The sequence below is a fragment of the Dermochelys coriacea genome, chromosome 23 (genome assembly GCF_009764565.3).
Source record: "Dermochelys coriacea isolate rDerCor1 chromosome 23, rDerCor1.pri.v4, whole genome shotgun sequence".
NCBI lineage: Eukaryota > Metazoa > Chordata > Testudines > Dermochelyidae > Dermochelys > Dermochelys coriacea.
Genome location: NC_050090.1, coordinates 14892855 through 14907120, shown reverse-complemented (window position 1 = coordinate 14907120; position 14266 = coordinate 14892855). Strand labels below are relative to the sequence as shown.

General features: G+C 65.4%; 1 protein-coding gene across 2 annotated transcripts; it reads right to left on the bottom strand.

The window, feature by feature from the left end:
* Positions 1 to 2173: 2173 nt before the first annotated feature.
* On the bottom strand, positions 2174 to 14243 carry TBC1D17 (TBC1 domain family member 17). Of its 2 annotated transcripts, XM_038381729.2 has the most exons (17): positions 14120 to 14243; positions 13567 to 13665; positions 13321 to 13395; positions 13137 to 13245; positions 12673 to 12883; positions 12216 to 12327; positions 7929 to 8090; positions 7397 to 7528; positions 6837 to 6940; positions 6560 to 6654; positions 6037 to 6153; positions 5837 to 5937; positions 5653 to 5752; positions 5058 to 5155; positions 4684 to 4800; positions 3511 to 3597; positions 2174 to 3017 (listed from the first exon to the last, which is right to left on the bottom strand). In XM_038381729.2, the coding sequence occupies exons 1-17, from the start codon at positions 14138 to 14140 to the stop codon at positions 2814 to 2816; spliced, it is 1944 nt and encodes a 647-aa protein (XP_038237657.1). In that variant the 5' UTR covers positions 14141 to 14243; the 3' UTR covers positions 2174 to 2813. The 2 variants fall into 2 exon arrangements, with proteins under 2 accessions (XP_038237657.1, XP_038237661.1); XM_038381733.2 differs by lacking the exon at positions 7397 to 7528.
* Positions 14244 to 14266: the final 23 nt, after the last annotated feature.

The following is a 14266-nucleotide window of genomic DNA, read 5'->3' as shown; positions in this document are numbered from 1 at the left end:
CCCAGCCCCCCTGGGTTCTAATCACAAGACACCCCCCCTCTGAGCTGGGGAAAGAACCTCAGAGTCCTGACTCCCAGCCCCCCCCACTCTAACCACTAGACCCCACTCCCCTCCCAGGGCCAGGACTCCAGAGAACCCAGGAGTCCTGGCTCCCAGCCCCCCCCCCCGCTCTAACCACTAGACCCCACTCCCCTCTCAGGGCCAAGACTCCAGAGAACCCAGGAGTCCGGAGCGGGGCGGGGGGGGGGTGGAATTCTCTCAGTTCTGCATTTCGCTCTATTTCAGTCCTTCCAGACCCAGTTTAGCTCATTTGTAGCTAATTAATTCTCCTGGCCCCTTGGGCGTGGGGGGCGGTAGTAATGAGCTGCTGCTCAGCCCCCGGGGAGGGGGAGCTGGGGGGGGCTGCCCTCCTTTCTATCCTCCGCACAACCAGTACGAGCCCCCCCCCCCGAGTTGGCAGCCCCCAGCCCTGCCAGTGCCCCTCACTCCCGACCTGCAGCCCCCTGCTAGCCCGGCCCTGGGCTCCCCTCCCCCATGGCTGGGGCTGTGGTGGAGGGGGGGTGTCTTCCCTGGTGGCTCCAATGCCCCCATTCATGCTGCAGGCCGCAGCAGCTGACAGGGGGGGTCGGGTTGATGGTAGCAGTGGGATGGCTGGGACCCACGGAGGGGCTGGAGCCGAGGTCAACGTTTGGGCAACGCCAGGGCTGGCCTTGGATCAGGGAGAGTCCGTGACTCCCCCATGGCAGCTGGATTCTCCCCTCTCCTGCCAGGGGCCTCTGTGGGGCTGGGGCAGCCTGGCAAAGGCCCTGGAGGAGACAAACCCAGAGCAACATCTGGGCGAGCAGGGGGCTGCGGGTCGGGAGTGAGGGGCACCAGTGGGGCTGGGGGGAGCCCAGGGCTGGGCCAGCAGGGGGCTGCGGGTCAGGAGTGAGGGGCACCGGCGGGGCTGGGGGGAGCCTGGGGCTGGGTGAGCAGGGGGCTGCGGGTCGGGAGTGAGGGGCACCAGTGGGGCTGGGGGGAGCCCAGGGCTGGGCCAGCAGGGGGCTGCGGGTCGGGAGTGAGGGGCACTGGTGGGGCTGGGGGGAGCCCAGGGCTGGGCCAGCAGGGCGCTGCGGGTCAGGAGTGAGGGGCACTGGTGGGGCTGGGGGGAGCCCAGGGCTGGGCCAGCAGGGGGCTGCGGGTTGGGAGTGAGGGGCACCGGCGGGGCTGGGGGGAGCCTGGGGCTGGGCCAGCAGGGGGCTGCGGGTCGGGAGTGAGGGGCACTGGTGGGGCTGGGGGGAGCCCAGGGCTGGGCCAGCAGGGCGCTGCGGGTCGGGAGTGAGGGGCGCCAGCAGGGCTGGGGGGAGCCCGGGGCTGCGGGTCGGCTGGCAGGAGGCTGCGGGTTGGGAGTGAGGGGCAGCGGCCCAGCTGCATGGGGGCGGGGCAGGGGGGCCACGTTCCAGGCTGGCACAGCCCCCCCGTCTGTCCGTCCCCGCCGGGGAGTGGGGGGAAGCAGCTGCCTGCATTTTGCTATAAATAGGTCGTGTCCCGGGGGCCGCAGCTGGTTACATAAGGGAGCCGCCGAGGGGGCTGAGTGGCTCGAAATAGCCCCCGCTGGGGGGGGATGCGCATGGCCTAGATTCTCCCTATCAGGGCAGGGGAGGGGAAATGATGCAGCCCCCCCACCCCCACATAAAGGCCACAGACCAACAATGACCCGCAGGAGGGAGTATTGGAACCCAGGGGTCCAGGCCTTCTCTGCCCCCTCTTACCCCCCAACACCCAGTGGGTCCCCCCCAACCCAAGACAGCAACCCCAGCCCCCGTCTCCCTGAGGAGGGGGAGGGTAATATGGGGCTCTGGCTGGGGCAGATGGGGGCAGGTTAGAGCAGACCCAAAGAATTCCCTTCCCTGGATGGGGCGGGGGGGGGCTGGGACCCCCTAGATGGGAAATACGCCCCCCCAGCGTGACTTGCTCAGGGAGGGCTCATAAGCCGTGAAGCGGATGCTGCAAACTCCTCAGAAGCAGATTTCGGGAGGACAAGGGGCCTCCCGCTGCAGCACAGGGAGAGAACCCAGGAGTCCTGGTTCCCACCCCTCCCCGCTGTAACCACTAGACCCCACTCCCCTCCCAGAGCTGGGCAGAGAACCCAGGAGTCCTGGCTCCCAGCCCCAATTAGGAAAGATACAAGCCATTTGGTAAACATGAGTTTTTAATGTACATTACAAAGGAAGCAGGAGGGGCAGGGCCCCCCAGGATGGCAGCTGTTAGGGGGGTGTCAGTGTCTGGGGGGCAGTAGGGACCTCCCAGCCCCTTGAGGTCTGTACACTGCAGAAAGCAGCGAGCCTCAGGGCAGCAATGGGGGAGCCCCCGGAGCTGGGGTGAATAGCAGCTGGGCCGGGGGGGGGCAGGGGATGGACCTGCAGAGAACCCAGGAGTCCTGGTTCCCAGGCTGCCCCCACTTCCACTCACAGGCAGCTTGGGGAACCCCCGAGGCAACAAGAATATGGGAGTCACCCCATCTGCTGCTCCCCCATATGGCATGAGGGTCAGGTCCAGCCCCCCCGAAGGTCATGGGCCCGGGCAAGTGGGGTGATAGTATTTGAAGGACCCCCTCCCCCCGCCAGAACCAGGGCTAGAACCCAGGAGTCCGGGCTCGGGGAGGGGGCCGGGGCTCGGAACCCAGGAGTCCAGGCTTGCGGGAACAGAACCCAGTGCACCCTGGGAACAAAGTCTGGCCCTGATACCGCCCCCCGGGCACAATGGGACCCCCCACACCTGTTAAAGTGCTGGTTTGAACAGCCGGCAGTGGCAGGCGGACCCCGGCATCCAGCTTAGGGCAGGGGGCTCTGGGCCATGGGGGGCTCCTCGGGGGGCAGAATCTCGATGCTGCTGTCGGGCCGGGGGGGCGAGATGCTGCCTGTCAGCTCCAGTCCTGGGGCCTGGCCGGGAGAGAGGGGCTGGGGGGGAGTGGCTGGGGGGCTGCCCCCCGCAGGCCCCCCCAGCCCCAGAAGCTCCTGCACATTCCGTGGCAGCTCCTGTGGGGAAAGCAAGGTCACCGGGGGCTGGGACACGGGACAGGGGAGTGGCTGGCTTGAGGTGGGGGCAGAATAGGACTTGGGGGCAGCAGGCAGGGGGCACTCACCAGACTGGGGGTGTGGGAGGTAGGTTGAAGGAGCACTGGGGAACAGGCAGGGGGTACTGATGGGGCTGGGGGTGTGGGAGGGAGGGAGGCAGGCAGGGGGGCTGGCCAGGGTGGACACTCACGAGGCTGGGGGTGGGCATGTGGGAGGCAGGCAGGGGGACAGGTTGGCTGGCTGAGGGGTGGCGTTACCGGGGAGCAGGCAGGGTCGGGGGGCTGACCGGGTGGCAATAGGCACTCACGGGGCTAGGGGTGTGGGAGGCAGGCTGTGGGGGCACTGGGGGGCAGGTGGGGGCCAGGGGGGCTGGCGGTGTGGGAGGCAGACATTGGGGGAACTGGGGGGAAGGTGGGGGATGGGGGGCTGGCTGGAGGGACAGGGGGGCACTCACGGGGCTGGCCACCAGCTGTCTGTACAGTGCCTCGGCCTGGCACAGTGTCTCCTCCACGCTCATCTTCATGGTCAGCTCGTTGATGTGCTGGGGGGGGCACATTTATTAGGTAGGTTACAGTAGTGCCCAGGATCCCCACTCCTGCCCCAGGACCCCCCAGCACCTGAGTGGTTCTCTTAGGTGTACTACGGTAACGCCTGGAGAACAAAGGATGAGACTGGGGGGGAGGGGGCTCCTGGCAGGGGGGCTGTGGGACCTCTATGTGGGGACAGTCTCTGGGCAGGCTGGGGGGAGCTCTAAGGGCTGCGGGGATGGGATATGGGGGGCTGCATGGGGAGGGGATATAGGGGGCACGGGATACAGGGGCCCAGCTGGAAGGGGGGGACTGGCTGGTCACAAGGAGCAGCAGGAAGCCATGGGGCCGGGCCATGGGGCTGGGACTGGCCAGGCCGGGGCCCTGAGAGCTGCCTGGGCTGGGACGGGACGTACAATAACCCCCCTTTGCACTGGCTGAGGGTCCCTGCGGGCTGGAGCCCAGGGGGGGTGTCACGGAGTGTGGGGGAGTTGGGGTGGGCCCTGCACCCCCCACTTCCCTGGGACTCTCAGCCGGCCAGGAACACAGAAGGTTATTAGCCGACAGGGACGCAGGCCAAACCAGAGCTTGTAGGTGCAGCGACCACGACCCCTCAGTCAGGTCTCTCGGGCGGGGGGAGCCCAGACCCAGGTCCTGCCCCCCGCCAGCTCTAAACTGAACCCCCTTCCAGCTGCCTCCTCCAGCCACCCACCCCCCGCCCCGGCTCCTCCTCCAGCCTTTGTCCAGTTTCCGGGCAGAAGGTGTCACCTAGCCCCAGCCCTGGGATCAGGTTACAAGTATCACCCCTCAGTGAAGTCACCCCCTTATTTCACATCCCCAGCTCATGTTGGCGCAGCACCTGGGACATGCCCCATGTTAGCAGGAGACAGTAAATTAGTAAAATACCCCCTCCTATGACACGGGGGGGGGGCTGCTCCCTCCAGGAGGCGGCCCCCATGAGGGGACCCCCGAGGGGCCTGCGGCAGAACCCAGTGCTGGGGGCTCAGAGGTGGCGGGGCCCAGGGCTGGACCCCCCGAGAAGGTGTCGAAACCAGGGCGCTTGAGACGGGGGAGCTCGGTGGGGAATGGGGGGGTCTCACCTTGAGGATCTCACTGAAGCTGAACCCCGAGTTCATTAGGGCCTCACGCTCCGAGTCCAGGATCCCACAGGCCACCAGCAAGTGGAAGCTCGGGCAGGGCAGCCCCGTCCACAGCACCTGTGGGGAAGGGCAGGGTCAGCATGGTGGGGGGAGAGGCCCCTCCCTGCCAGCCAGACTCACAAGTACCCCCCAAGCTGAGCCCTTCCATCCACAAGAAATGCCCCCCCGATGCATCTACCCACCAGGGGCAGGGGTCACCCACCAAACCTCTCCCATCTGGATCACACCCCCTCCAGCCCCCTGCAACATGCACAGCCACCGCCAACACACACAGACCCCCACCAGCCCCCCCACATGCATTGCCCCCCCCCCACCTCCCAGAGCTGCAGCACATCGTCAAAGGCGAATTCCCGCTTGAACCAGATCAGGAGCCACCGGAAGCAGAAACACAAAGAGCCAGATTCCTTCGAGTCTGGGAGGAGACAAGGGGGGTTGTCAGTGAGGGGGCCCAGCTCTGGGAGGGGGACTGTCTGGCTTGGGGGGGGTGCTTGTCCCCTCCAGGGGTGCTGGCTCCCCTCCAGCCCCGGGGAGTCCCAGGGGTGTGATGAAATGGGAATTTTCATAATGTTTTGCATGACTACCGCATGTGCCTCAGTTTCCCTTGTGTATGGAAGTGGCGGAACAAGGGAGGGCGAGCGTGGCAGAGGTCCTCATGGGCAGACACTGGGGCCCCCCGTAGGAGCTGGATGGGCCACTGGGCGGGGAGGGGGCCACAAGGCTCCCCCTCCCAGCGGGCTCCCTGCAGGGGGGGAGCCGAGGACAGAGCCAGACAGGGTAGCCGAGGAGCCCGGCGCTGGTCTGAGCAGGGTATCGCACGGACCCTTGCCCAGGCCCCACGACAAGGGGGCGGTTCCCTGAGGGCACACAGTCCCTGGGGGGGTCAGGCGGTCCCGGGGCGGGGGCACTCACCCAGGAAGTCGCAGAGCGGCGGGTCCAGTACATGCAGCAGCAGCCCCAGCTGTGCCAGCTGCCGTTTCATGCTCTCCTGGCTCTCCTCGAAGTTATGGTGCTGCGGGGAGATGGCGGGTCAGGGGGGCCCGAACCCCGCCCCCCACTGTCAGCCCCCACCCCGCTCGGCCCCCCCCAAACTCACCACCAGCTCCATGAAACCCGCGAAGCACCAGAAGGCGTCGACTTCGTTCTGGGTGACATAGAGGACGGGGGAGAGCAGGTCGCTCATGCCCTGCACGTAGCCTGGGGGTGGGGGGGTGAGACAACGGGGTTACAGACTGGCCCCCCCGCAGGCACAGGACCCTAACCCCTACCCCAGGCAGGGACTGCCCCCCGGCTCACCCAGGTCGAAGTTGTACACGCAGTAGGTCATGAGCACGTCATGAAGCAGAACCAGCGCCGGGTTCTCGCTGCCCTGGTAGAATTTGTTGCTTCGGTCGGTGCGGCTCACGTCCCGTTCTGCAAGGGGGCGGGGGTTACATGGCAGTGGGGGCACTATAGGGGGGCCCACGGGGGGTGACGAAGGGGGACTTTCCCGTAATACTTTCCCAACGCCTGCGCGTGCCTCGGTGTCATGCGTGCGCACGTGTCTGGATGCGCGTGCACAGTGCGCACAAGAATGGTGAACTGGGTTGCACGAACCTCTCACCCGTTTGCCCAGAGGGCTGGGGTTGGCTTGGGAAGCACTAGCTGCAGACCCTCCCTGGTTACTGGTCTGGGGGACTCTGCCCTGAGTTCGGGGGGCTGGGGGGGAAGGAGCATCTGCCTTGAGCGTGGCCTTCTCAGGGTGGCCCCTCCAGGCACCTGGTCACAGGGGCACACTCTGGGGGGGTCACCCAGGGCAGGGACGGGGGGTGCCACTGACCGATGAGGCTGCGGTAGCCGCGCAGCAGGGAGTTCCGCCGTTCCTGCTCCTCGCTCACCGACTTCCACTGCAGTTTCATGCGGAAATACTCGTCCCTGGGGCAGGGGGAGCATGGGGTGAGGGGGTGCCCCTCATTCCCGACCTGCAGCCCCCTGCTAGCCCCAGCTCTGCCCCCCCAGCCCTGCCTGTGCCCCTCACTCCCAAGCCGCAGCCCCCACTAGCCCAGCCCTGGGCTCCCCTCGACCCTGCCGGTGTCCCTCACTCCCAACCCGCTCACGTTCTGCGGCGGGCCCAGGCCCGGTTCTCCTCGCTGGTGCTCTCCCAATTGTAGTAGCCCAGCAGGAACTTCCAGGCTTCCTTGCGCAGCGCCGGGGTGAGGCCCTGGGACAGGGAGGCTGTGGTGAGACCCCGGGGGGCAGAGAGTACTGGGACCCCCAGTGAGCCCAGACCAGCTCCAACCTCTTCCCCATGCAGAGCCCCTTCCTCCAACCCAGTCCCGCCCCCAGCCTGGGCCCCGCCTCTAGCCCCACCCACCCCTGCAGCCCCACCCCCAGTGCCCAGCCAGGGCCCCGCCTCTAGCCCCCCCACACCAGCCCCAGCCTCCACCCTGCAGCCAGGCCCCCTTCCCAGCAGCTCCTCCCCCCCAGCCCCCGCAAGCACAGCTGTCCCCCAGAGGCCTCTCCTCCAGTCCCACCCCGCTCCCCAGCCAGGCCCCACCTCTATCCGGGCCCTCTCCCCAGTAGCCCCTCTGGCCAGCCTGGGCCCCCTCTCTAGCCCCCCAGCTCCCAAGCACAGCTCTCTCCCAGAGGCCCCACCTGCTCCGCCCCCTGCCCTCACCCCAGCAAAGATCCTCCTCTTGAGCCCGTCCAGGTGGGTGATGCGCCCCTCGGGGTCCAGGTGCTGCCCCCACTCCTGCTCTGTCACTGGGGCCTCCCGGCACACGGCCGGCCGCGGCCCCAGCTGCACCTGCTGCGGGCGGGAGGGGATCACGGGGCGGGTGGGAAAGGCACCCACAGCGCACACCGGTCTCACCCTGCACAAGCCTGGCTCCACCCCCTGCCACCCATGCCCCGCCCTGGCTAGGCCAGCCCCGCCCACCTCATTAGGTCTGTTCCACCCCCTGCCACCCATGCTCCACCCTCCTGTGTCACCAGCCCCGCCCCCTGCCACCTATGCCCCGCCCCTCCTAGGCTAGCCCCACCCTCTGCCACCCACACCCCGCCCCCCTGTGAGGCCAGCTCCGCCCCCAGACCAGCCACGCCCTATAAGAGTGAGGGACCCTTCTGGCTGGTGCCCCAACTGCACCACACAAAGAGATGCGATTGGCTGGTGCCTTTGGGGTGCACCCGGATTGTCCGTGGACACTCACGCAGCTGATGACCTCGAAGCCTGGCTCATCCTCCAGGCTAGTGGCGGTGGTGCTTGAGGGCCGCAGGGGGGTGCCAGCCTCGTGGTGCAGGGCCCCGCGGAAGAAGCTGGTGACTTTGGAGAAGCCCCCGAAAGTGGCAGTGTAGGGGTCCTGCAGGAAACGCTGCGGTGGGGGGGGAGGGAGAGTCACTCCTGGATGGGAACCCCCAGAGCCAGGGAGAGAACTCAGGAGTCCTGGCTCTCAGCTGTGTTGGAGGAGGGAGTATTAACCTGGGAATGGTGCAGGGGAGTTTTACTAGTTTGCTGTCTGCACCAACGCTAGCTGGGGATGGGAAACAAGGGGGTGACTTCACTGAGGGATGATACCGGGCAGCCAGCGCAAAGGCTGGCGGTTTCCCTTTGTAACCTGAGCCAAGGGGGTTGGGGCCAGGTGACACCTTCTGCCTGGGAAACTGGACAAAGGCTGGAAAAGGAATTGGGGGGGAGAGGCGGTGGGAGTGAGTTTCAGTTTAGAGCTGGCTGGGGAGGGGGAGAGGCTCCCCACCCCTGAAGAGGGAGGAGACTGAGGGGTCCTGTTCTCTGTACCTACAAGCTCTGTTTTGGGCTGTGTTCCTGTCAGCCAATAAACCTTCTGTGTTACTGGCTGGTTGAGAGTCACTGTGAATTGCAGAAAGTGTGGGGTGCAGAGCCCTGACTCCCCCACACTCTGACAACTAGTGTTAGTGGTGGGATGTACTGCACCCCGGGGGATGGCGCTTCCTGCAGTGAGTGACGGGGAGCAGTAAAATGAAGGGGATTAACGAGGACCAGGTGTGCTGAAGGCTCAGAGAGGAGCTAGGCTTAGCCCCTGGGAGCGGGTGACCAGTGAGAAAGACTGTTGCAGTAACGAGGTCCACAGCGAGTAGTTTCAGGGGCGGAGGAGTCTGTGGCTCGACCCTGGGAAAGAGGTGGTGACCTCGAGAAGGGCCGGCACACTAGGGGTTCTTCCTGGAAACTGTGGGGAGCTGAGAGCACACAGGCCTGTGAGTCCACAGCAACTTGGGAAGAGCAGAGTGAGGGCCTGTCACTGTCTCCTTAAGAAGGACATTGTAACCCTGTGCAAAAAGAGAGGGTTGAACATTGGAAAGTTCCCCAAAGCACAGTTAATCGTGCAGCTGGAGGAGGATGACCGCTCTAAGGAGCAGATTCCTAACCCAGATGGGGCTACAAGAGGATGTGGGAGCAGCTGGAGTGGAAGCCAGGCATCCCCAAGACTCCTGTCCCTGACCAGATGGGGGTCTTCATGATCGGGTTCCCCATCGGGGGATCGAAGACTGACAAGATTGGAGCCAAGTCCGAAGTAGCGAGAGGACCGCGAGAGACAGCGAGAGCCTGAGAAAGAGCAGCAGTATGAACTGGAGGTGGAGGAGCAGAGAGGCAGAGGGGACCTCCCAGGGGTGAGTGGGGATAGACCCCGGGGTGCCAGTTCCGCAGGGAACCTCAATACTAAATTGCTGCCCCGGGTTAAGGAGAGGGGGGATGTGGATGCCCATCTCACTGCCTTTGAGCAGGCTGGTGATTTGAACCAGGGGGACCCTACGAAAAAGCTCCGGTATCTAGCTGCCTTGCTGGGTCCCAAGGCCATAGACTCCATCATGGGTGGGGTGGTGGATAGGCTCCCATTCCTGTCTGTGTGGAGCTTCCTGGGGTCAGGCCCCTCGAACCCGCAGTGGGAGCGGAAGGTGATGGTCAATGGGGAGACATTCCTGGGGTGGCGAGACCCTGGGACAGAGAGAACTGTTGTCAGGCCCTGGACGGTGCAGCCCCCCGCCCCCCCGATGCAGAGGGGCTGTGAGAGGGTGAAGGTCCCCGGGATGAAGCCCCTCGCCCTGCCTATGGCCCAGATCCCTGTGCAGACCCAGGAGGGGTGGGGCTGGCTGGTCGTTGGGGTTCTCCAGGATATCAGCTGTGAGACCCTGTTGGGGGAGGACTGTCTCTCTTTGGGACAGAATCCAGACCCTGCTCCTGTTTGAATTTCAATCCAGGGAACCAACCGGCGGAGAGGGAAACGGTCAGTGAAAATGCAGATGACCTGGCTGGCTGGGGGAGGAGCCGCTAGGCTCAGGCTACTGCCTGCCTGTAACCAGCCCCCTGGGGCTGGGTGGGACAGAGAGATGCTCCCTGCCCCCCTGCACACCAGAGAGGGGGCTCACGCTGGCTCTGATGCTGTAAGGAGAGCAGAGAACTCGCTGCCTGCCCCCACTGGGACAGCAAGGGCAGCGCTGAGCAAGGGGGGAGATAAAACCCCAGCTGATGGGGGGACCGGGACCCAATGGCAAGGCAGGTCAGCTGCCAACCAGGTTCACCTTGTCCAGAGGCGCTGCTGGGAAGTGATCCCATGGAAGGGAGGGAGCGACCAGGGACAGGGCTCAGTGGGGCTGTGACCCCAGGCCCAGCCCGCGAGAGGGAACAGGTCCCACTCCCTTCCCCAGCAGCTGAATTCCAGACCAAGCTGCAGATGGATCCCTCCGTGGAGAATCTGAGGGAACTTGCTGGCCACAGCGCTGCAAACCCCCTTGGGGAAGGCTGCATGGACAGATTCCTGTGGGAGAGGGGATTCCTGTACCGGGAATGGGTTCCCCAAGGAGGCAGGACTGACAGTAAAAGCCGAAAAGTGCAAGGTGGGGATGGCAGAGGTGTCGTACCTGGGCCAAAAGGTGGGGACCGGCTGCCCAAGCCCAGAGCTGGCCAAGGTGGAGAGGATCAGGGATGGGCCTGTTCCCCAGACTAAGAACCAGGTCCAGGCCCTTATCGGGATGGCAGGGTACTACCGGGGGTTTGTACCCCACTTGAGCTCCCTAGCTGGCCCCATCACTGAGCTATGTGAGAAGGGGAAGCTAGACGAGGTGGTCTAGACCGATTGGTGCCAGAGGGCTCTCTGTGTGCTGAAGGAGGCTCTAATCCAGGGCCCGGTAAATCTGGTAAACCCGGACTTTGCCAAGGCTTTTACAGTGTTCATCGACGCCTCAGATGCAGGCCAATGCTAAGGGGGGAGACACCCCATCGGGTACATGAGCAAGAAGCGGCTGCCCCGGGAGCAGAACTGTCCGGCCATGGGGCAGGCCCTTAAAAAGCTGCAGCGGGATCTCTTTGTGCGGTGCTTTGCTGGGTATCCTGACGCTTCTGCCCCGACGTGGCTGCACCCAATGAAAGGGGCTGATGCCGAGCAGTGGGGAACAGAGATACCCGGTCAGAGGGGGACCAAGGTCAAGCTGGGGGCTCTTAACCCAGAGAGCCTGAATCGCAGCCCTCCAGCCTGGTACACTGGGAGAAGGCCTGATCCCTGTTTGAACTCCAGGATTATTGGGGTGGCAAAAGGGCTCGGGCCACATAAACCTTCCCCCATGTGGCCTGTGAGTGCCATCAAGCACCCCCGACCTAAGGGAGGGCGTGAGACTGGAAGGGCCTGGTGTAACTCCCACCAAGGAACGGGAGAGATGCTGGGGCATCCATGGGAACATTGGAGAGTTCAAACTTCCCCAGGTCACCGGTGAAAGTGACCCTGCTCAGCTGGGACTCGAAGGGGGGGGAAGAGATGTGATGAAGTGGGACTGTCCTTAATGTTCCCTCTGAATACCGGGTGGGTGCCTCAGTTTCCCCAGGCAGTTATTAAGTAACTAGGTGGGGGGATAAGGGGGGTGATTGTTGCAGAGCCCTAGAGGGCCAGTGTGATGGGATCTGCACAGAAAATGGCCGACACCCCACCTCCTGGCAACTGATGGCCTGGGCCCCTCCCCTGCAAGATGCCAACTGAAGGGGCTGGAGAACAAAGGGATCAGGTGACCTCCTGGCCCGGGAAAGAGACAAAGGCCAGAGGAGGGCAGGAGAGTCTCATTTTGGAGCTAGCTGGGGAAATGGAGGGAGGCCCAGATGGGGCTCTGGCCTCCCTGCCCCCCAAGACAGACCTGACTGAGGGGTCTTGTTTTCTGTACCTACAAGCTCTGGTTTAGCCCACGTTCCTGTCGGCTAATAAACCTTCTGTGTTACTGGCTAGCCGAGAGACACAGTGAATTGCAGGAAGTGGGGGGTGCAGGGCCCTGACTCCCCCACACAACGTGACACAGGGATAGTCCCTAAGGGTCCTCATTCCCAGCCCCCCCCCGACCTTTCTATCCCTCCCCCCTGTGTCATGAGGGGGATGGGGCTCATGGCTTAGTTGAGCAGCTCTGGCAGACAGGCTGTGGAGAGGGCTCCTCTAGGGCCAGGCCAGGTGTGCTGTGGGGCAGCAGGGGTCCACCAGGGAACTCACCGACACTAGGTTGGAGGAGTTCTCGTCGAATAGCTGCAGCTCATCGAAGGCGTGTGACAGCGCGTACGAGTCATGGCTGTAGACCAGGTAAAGCCTCGAGTCCTTCGGGGAGCTGCTGGGGGGAGGGGGTCCTCAGTTACCCCAGCATTGGCATGTGCCTCCGCCTGCACTGGCTAACTGCCCCCCCTCTGCCCCCCTGCCCTCCAGGAACCACCTTGCCCAGTGCGCCCTGCACCAGTTCTTCCTGCCTGGGGACTCCCCAGCCTCATACTGCTGGTTCCCCCACCTGGGCCCCCCAATCTGGACCCATGGCAGTGCCCCACTCCCCCATCCCTGCTGTGAGCTTCCCCCAGCAGTGTCCTGCAAGCACCCCAAGACAGTGCCCCAGTTCACAAGCTCCCTCCACGGCAGCACAGCTCCTCCCCCTGCCCCCCACAACTCCCCGACCCCCGCTCACATGGCCAGGATGAGGTACTTGCAGAGTGCCCGCAGCAGGGCCTTGCTGCCCCCACGGTGGAAGTGGAGGGCGGGCAGGGACCCGCTCTCCCGGCTGATGAAGATGAGGTAGGACCAGCACAGCCCCGGCCGGCTCCGGCGGATTGACTGCAGCTCAGAGAGGCTGAGCGTGAAGGCCCACTGCGCCCAGGGGCTGGCCGGGGGCACAGAGCCTGCAGGGCAGAGTGATGGAGGGGTGTTAGCCCCCCGCACTAACACCCCTCCAGCTGCGCGCACATCCCCAGAGGTTCCGACGCTGGGCCCACTGAACTAACACCCCCGCAGCTGCACCAGCCAGGGCTGCCCTGTCAATGCACTGACCCCTGACCCTGTCTGGCTCCTGCTGCACCCTGAGATCCCATAAGCCAGGCTTTACCCCACACACCTCCCCCACCTGTCCTGCCCCACTGTCTCCCCCACCGTTACCCGGGGGCTTCTCCTGCGGCCGGGTCTGGGTCTTTACAGTGCTGATCACGGCCCAGTCAGGCTCGTAGCCCGGATCAAAAGGCTCCTCCTCGGCCACGCCCGGGGGCTCCTGCAGGGCAGAAAGGGAGTTAAAGGGGCTGGGGAGGGGGGCACTGAGGGGGTTCCGGTAGGGGGAGCCGCTCACCTTCTTGGACAAAACAATCGGGGCAGCATCACCGGCTTCCTCCAGGGGCATCCACTGCAGCAGGTGGTCTGAGCCCTGTGGGCAGGGGGTGCAGTTAGAGCTCTGCCGGTGCCCCTCACACCCGACCCGCAACCCCCCCCATCAGCCCAGCTCGGCGGTGCCCCTCACTCCCGACCCGCAGCCCCCCCACTAGCCCAGCCTCCTGCCCAGCAGTGCCCCTCACTCCCGACCCGCAGCCGTCGGTACCTTGTCGAGGATGCGGACAAGCCCCGGGATGAGCGAGTCCTGATCCGGGTGGCGCTTGGCGCTGGTGTGCAGGAAAACCCCGTCCTTCTCAAAGGCCACCTGGGGGGGGGGATCAGCCAGAGCAGGTACTGCCCCCCCCCGCACGGGGACCCCTCCCCCACCTGCCACTCCTCCCCCCCTCACGGGGACCCCTCCCCCACCTGCCACTCCTCCCCCCCCGCACGGGGACCCCTCCCCCACCTGCCACTCCTCCCCCCCCCGCACGGGGACCCCTCCCCCACCTGCCACTCCTCCCCCCCCCCGCACGGGGACCCCTCCCCCACCTGCCACTCCTCCCCCCCCCCCGCACGGGGACCCCTCCCCCACCTGCCACTCCTCCCCCCCCCCGCACGGGGACCCCTCCCCCACCTGCCACTCCTCCCCCCCCCGCACGGGGACCCCTCCCCCACCTGCCACTCCTCCCCCCCCCTCCGCACGGGGACCCCTCCCCACCGGCCAGCGTCCCAAGGCCCCGCCCCCTCCCAGCCCCACCGGGCCGGGCCCCCCAGCTCACCCTGCAGCCCTCCGACTCCATCCTCGGCAGACCACCACTTCCGGAAACAACAGCTCGTCACTTCCGCCCTCACGCTCCGCCCCGGGTCGGCCGCCATCTTTGTGAGGGGCGGTGCATGGTGGCCATCACCACGTGACTGAGGGTGAC

Excerpts from the sequence above, each read along its gene's own strand:
- TBC1D17 (XM_038381729.2), bottom strand. The coding sequence starts at position 14,140 with ATGGAGTCGGAGGGCTGCAGG. Across the intron at positions 12,884-13,136 it reads GCCGCAGGAGAAGCCCCCGG|GCTCTGTGCCCCCGGCCAGC; the intron begins GTAACGGTGGGG and ends TCTGCCCTGCAG. Across the intron at positions 7,529-7,928 it reads GCTTCGAGGTCATCAGCTGC|CAGGTGCAGCTGGGGCCGCG; the intron begins GTGAGTGTCCAC and ends TCCCGCCCGCAG.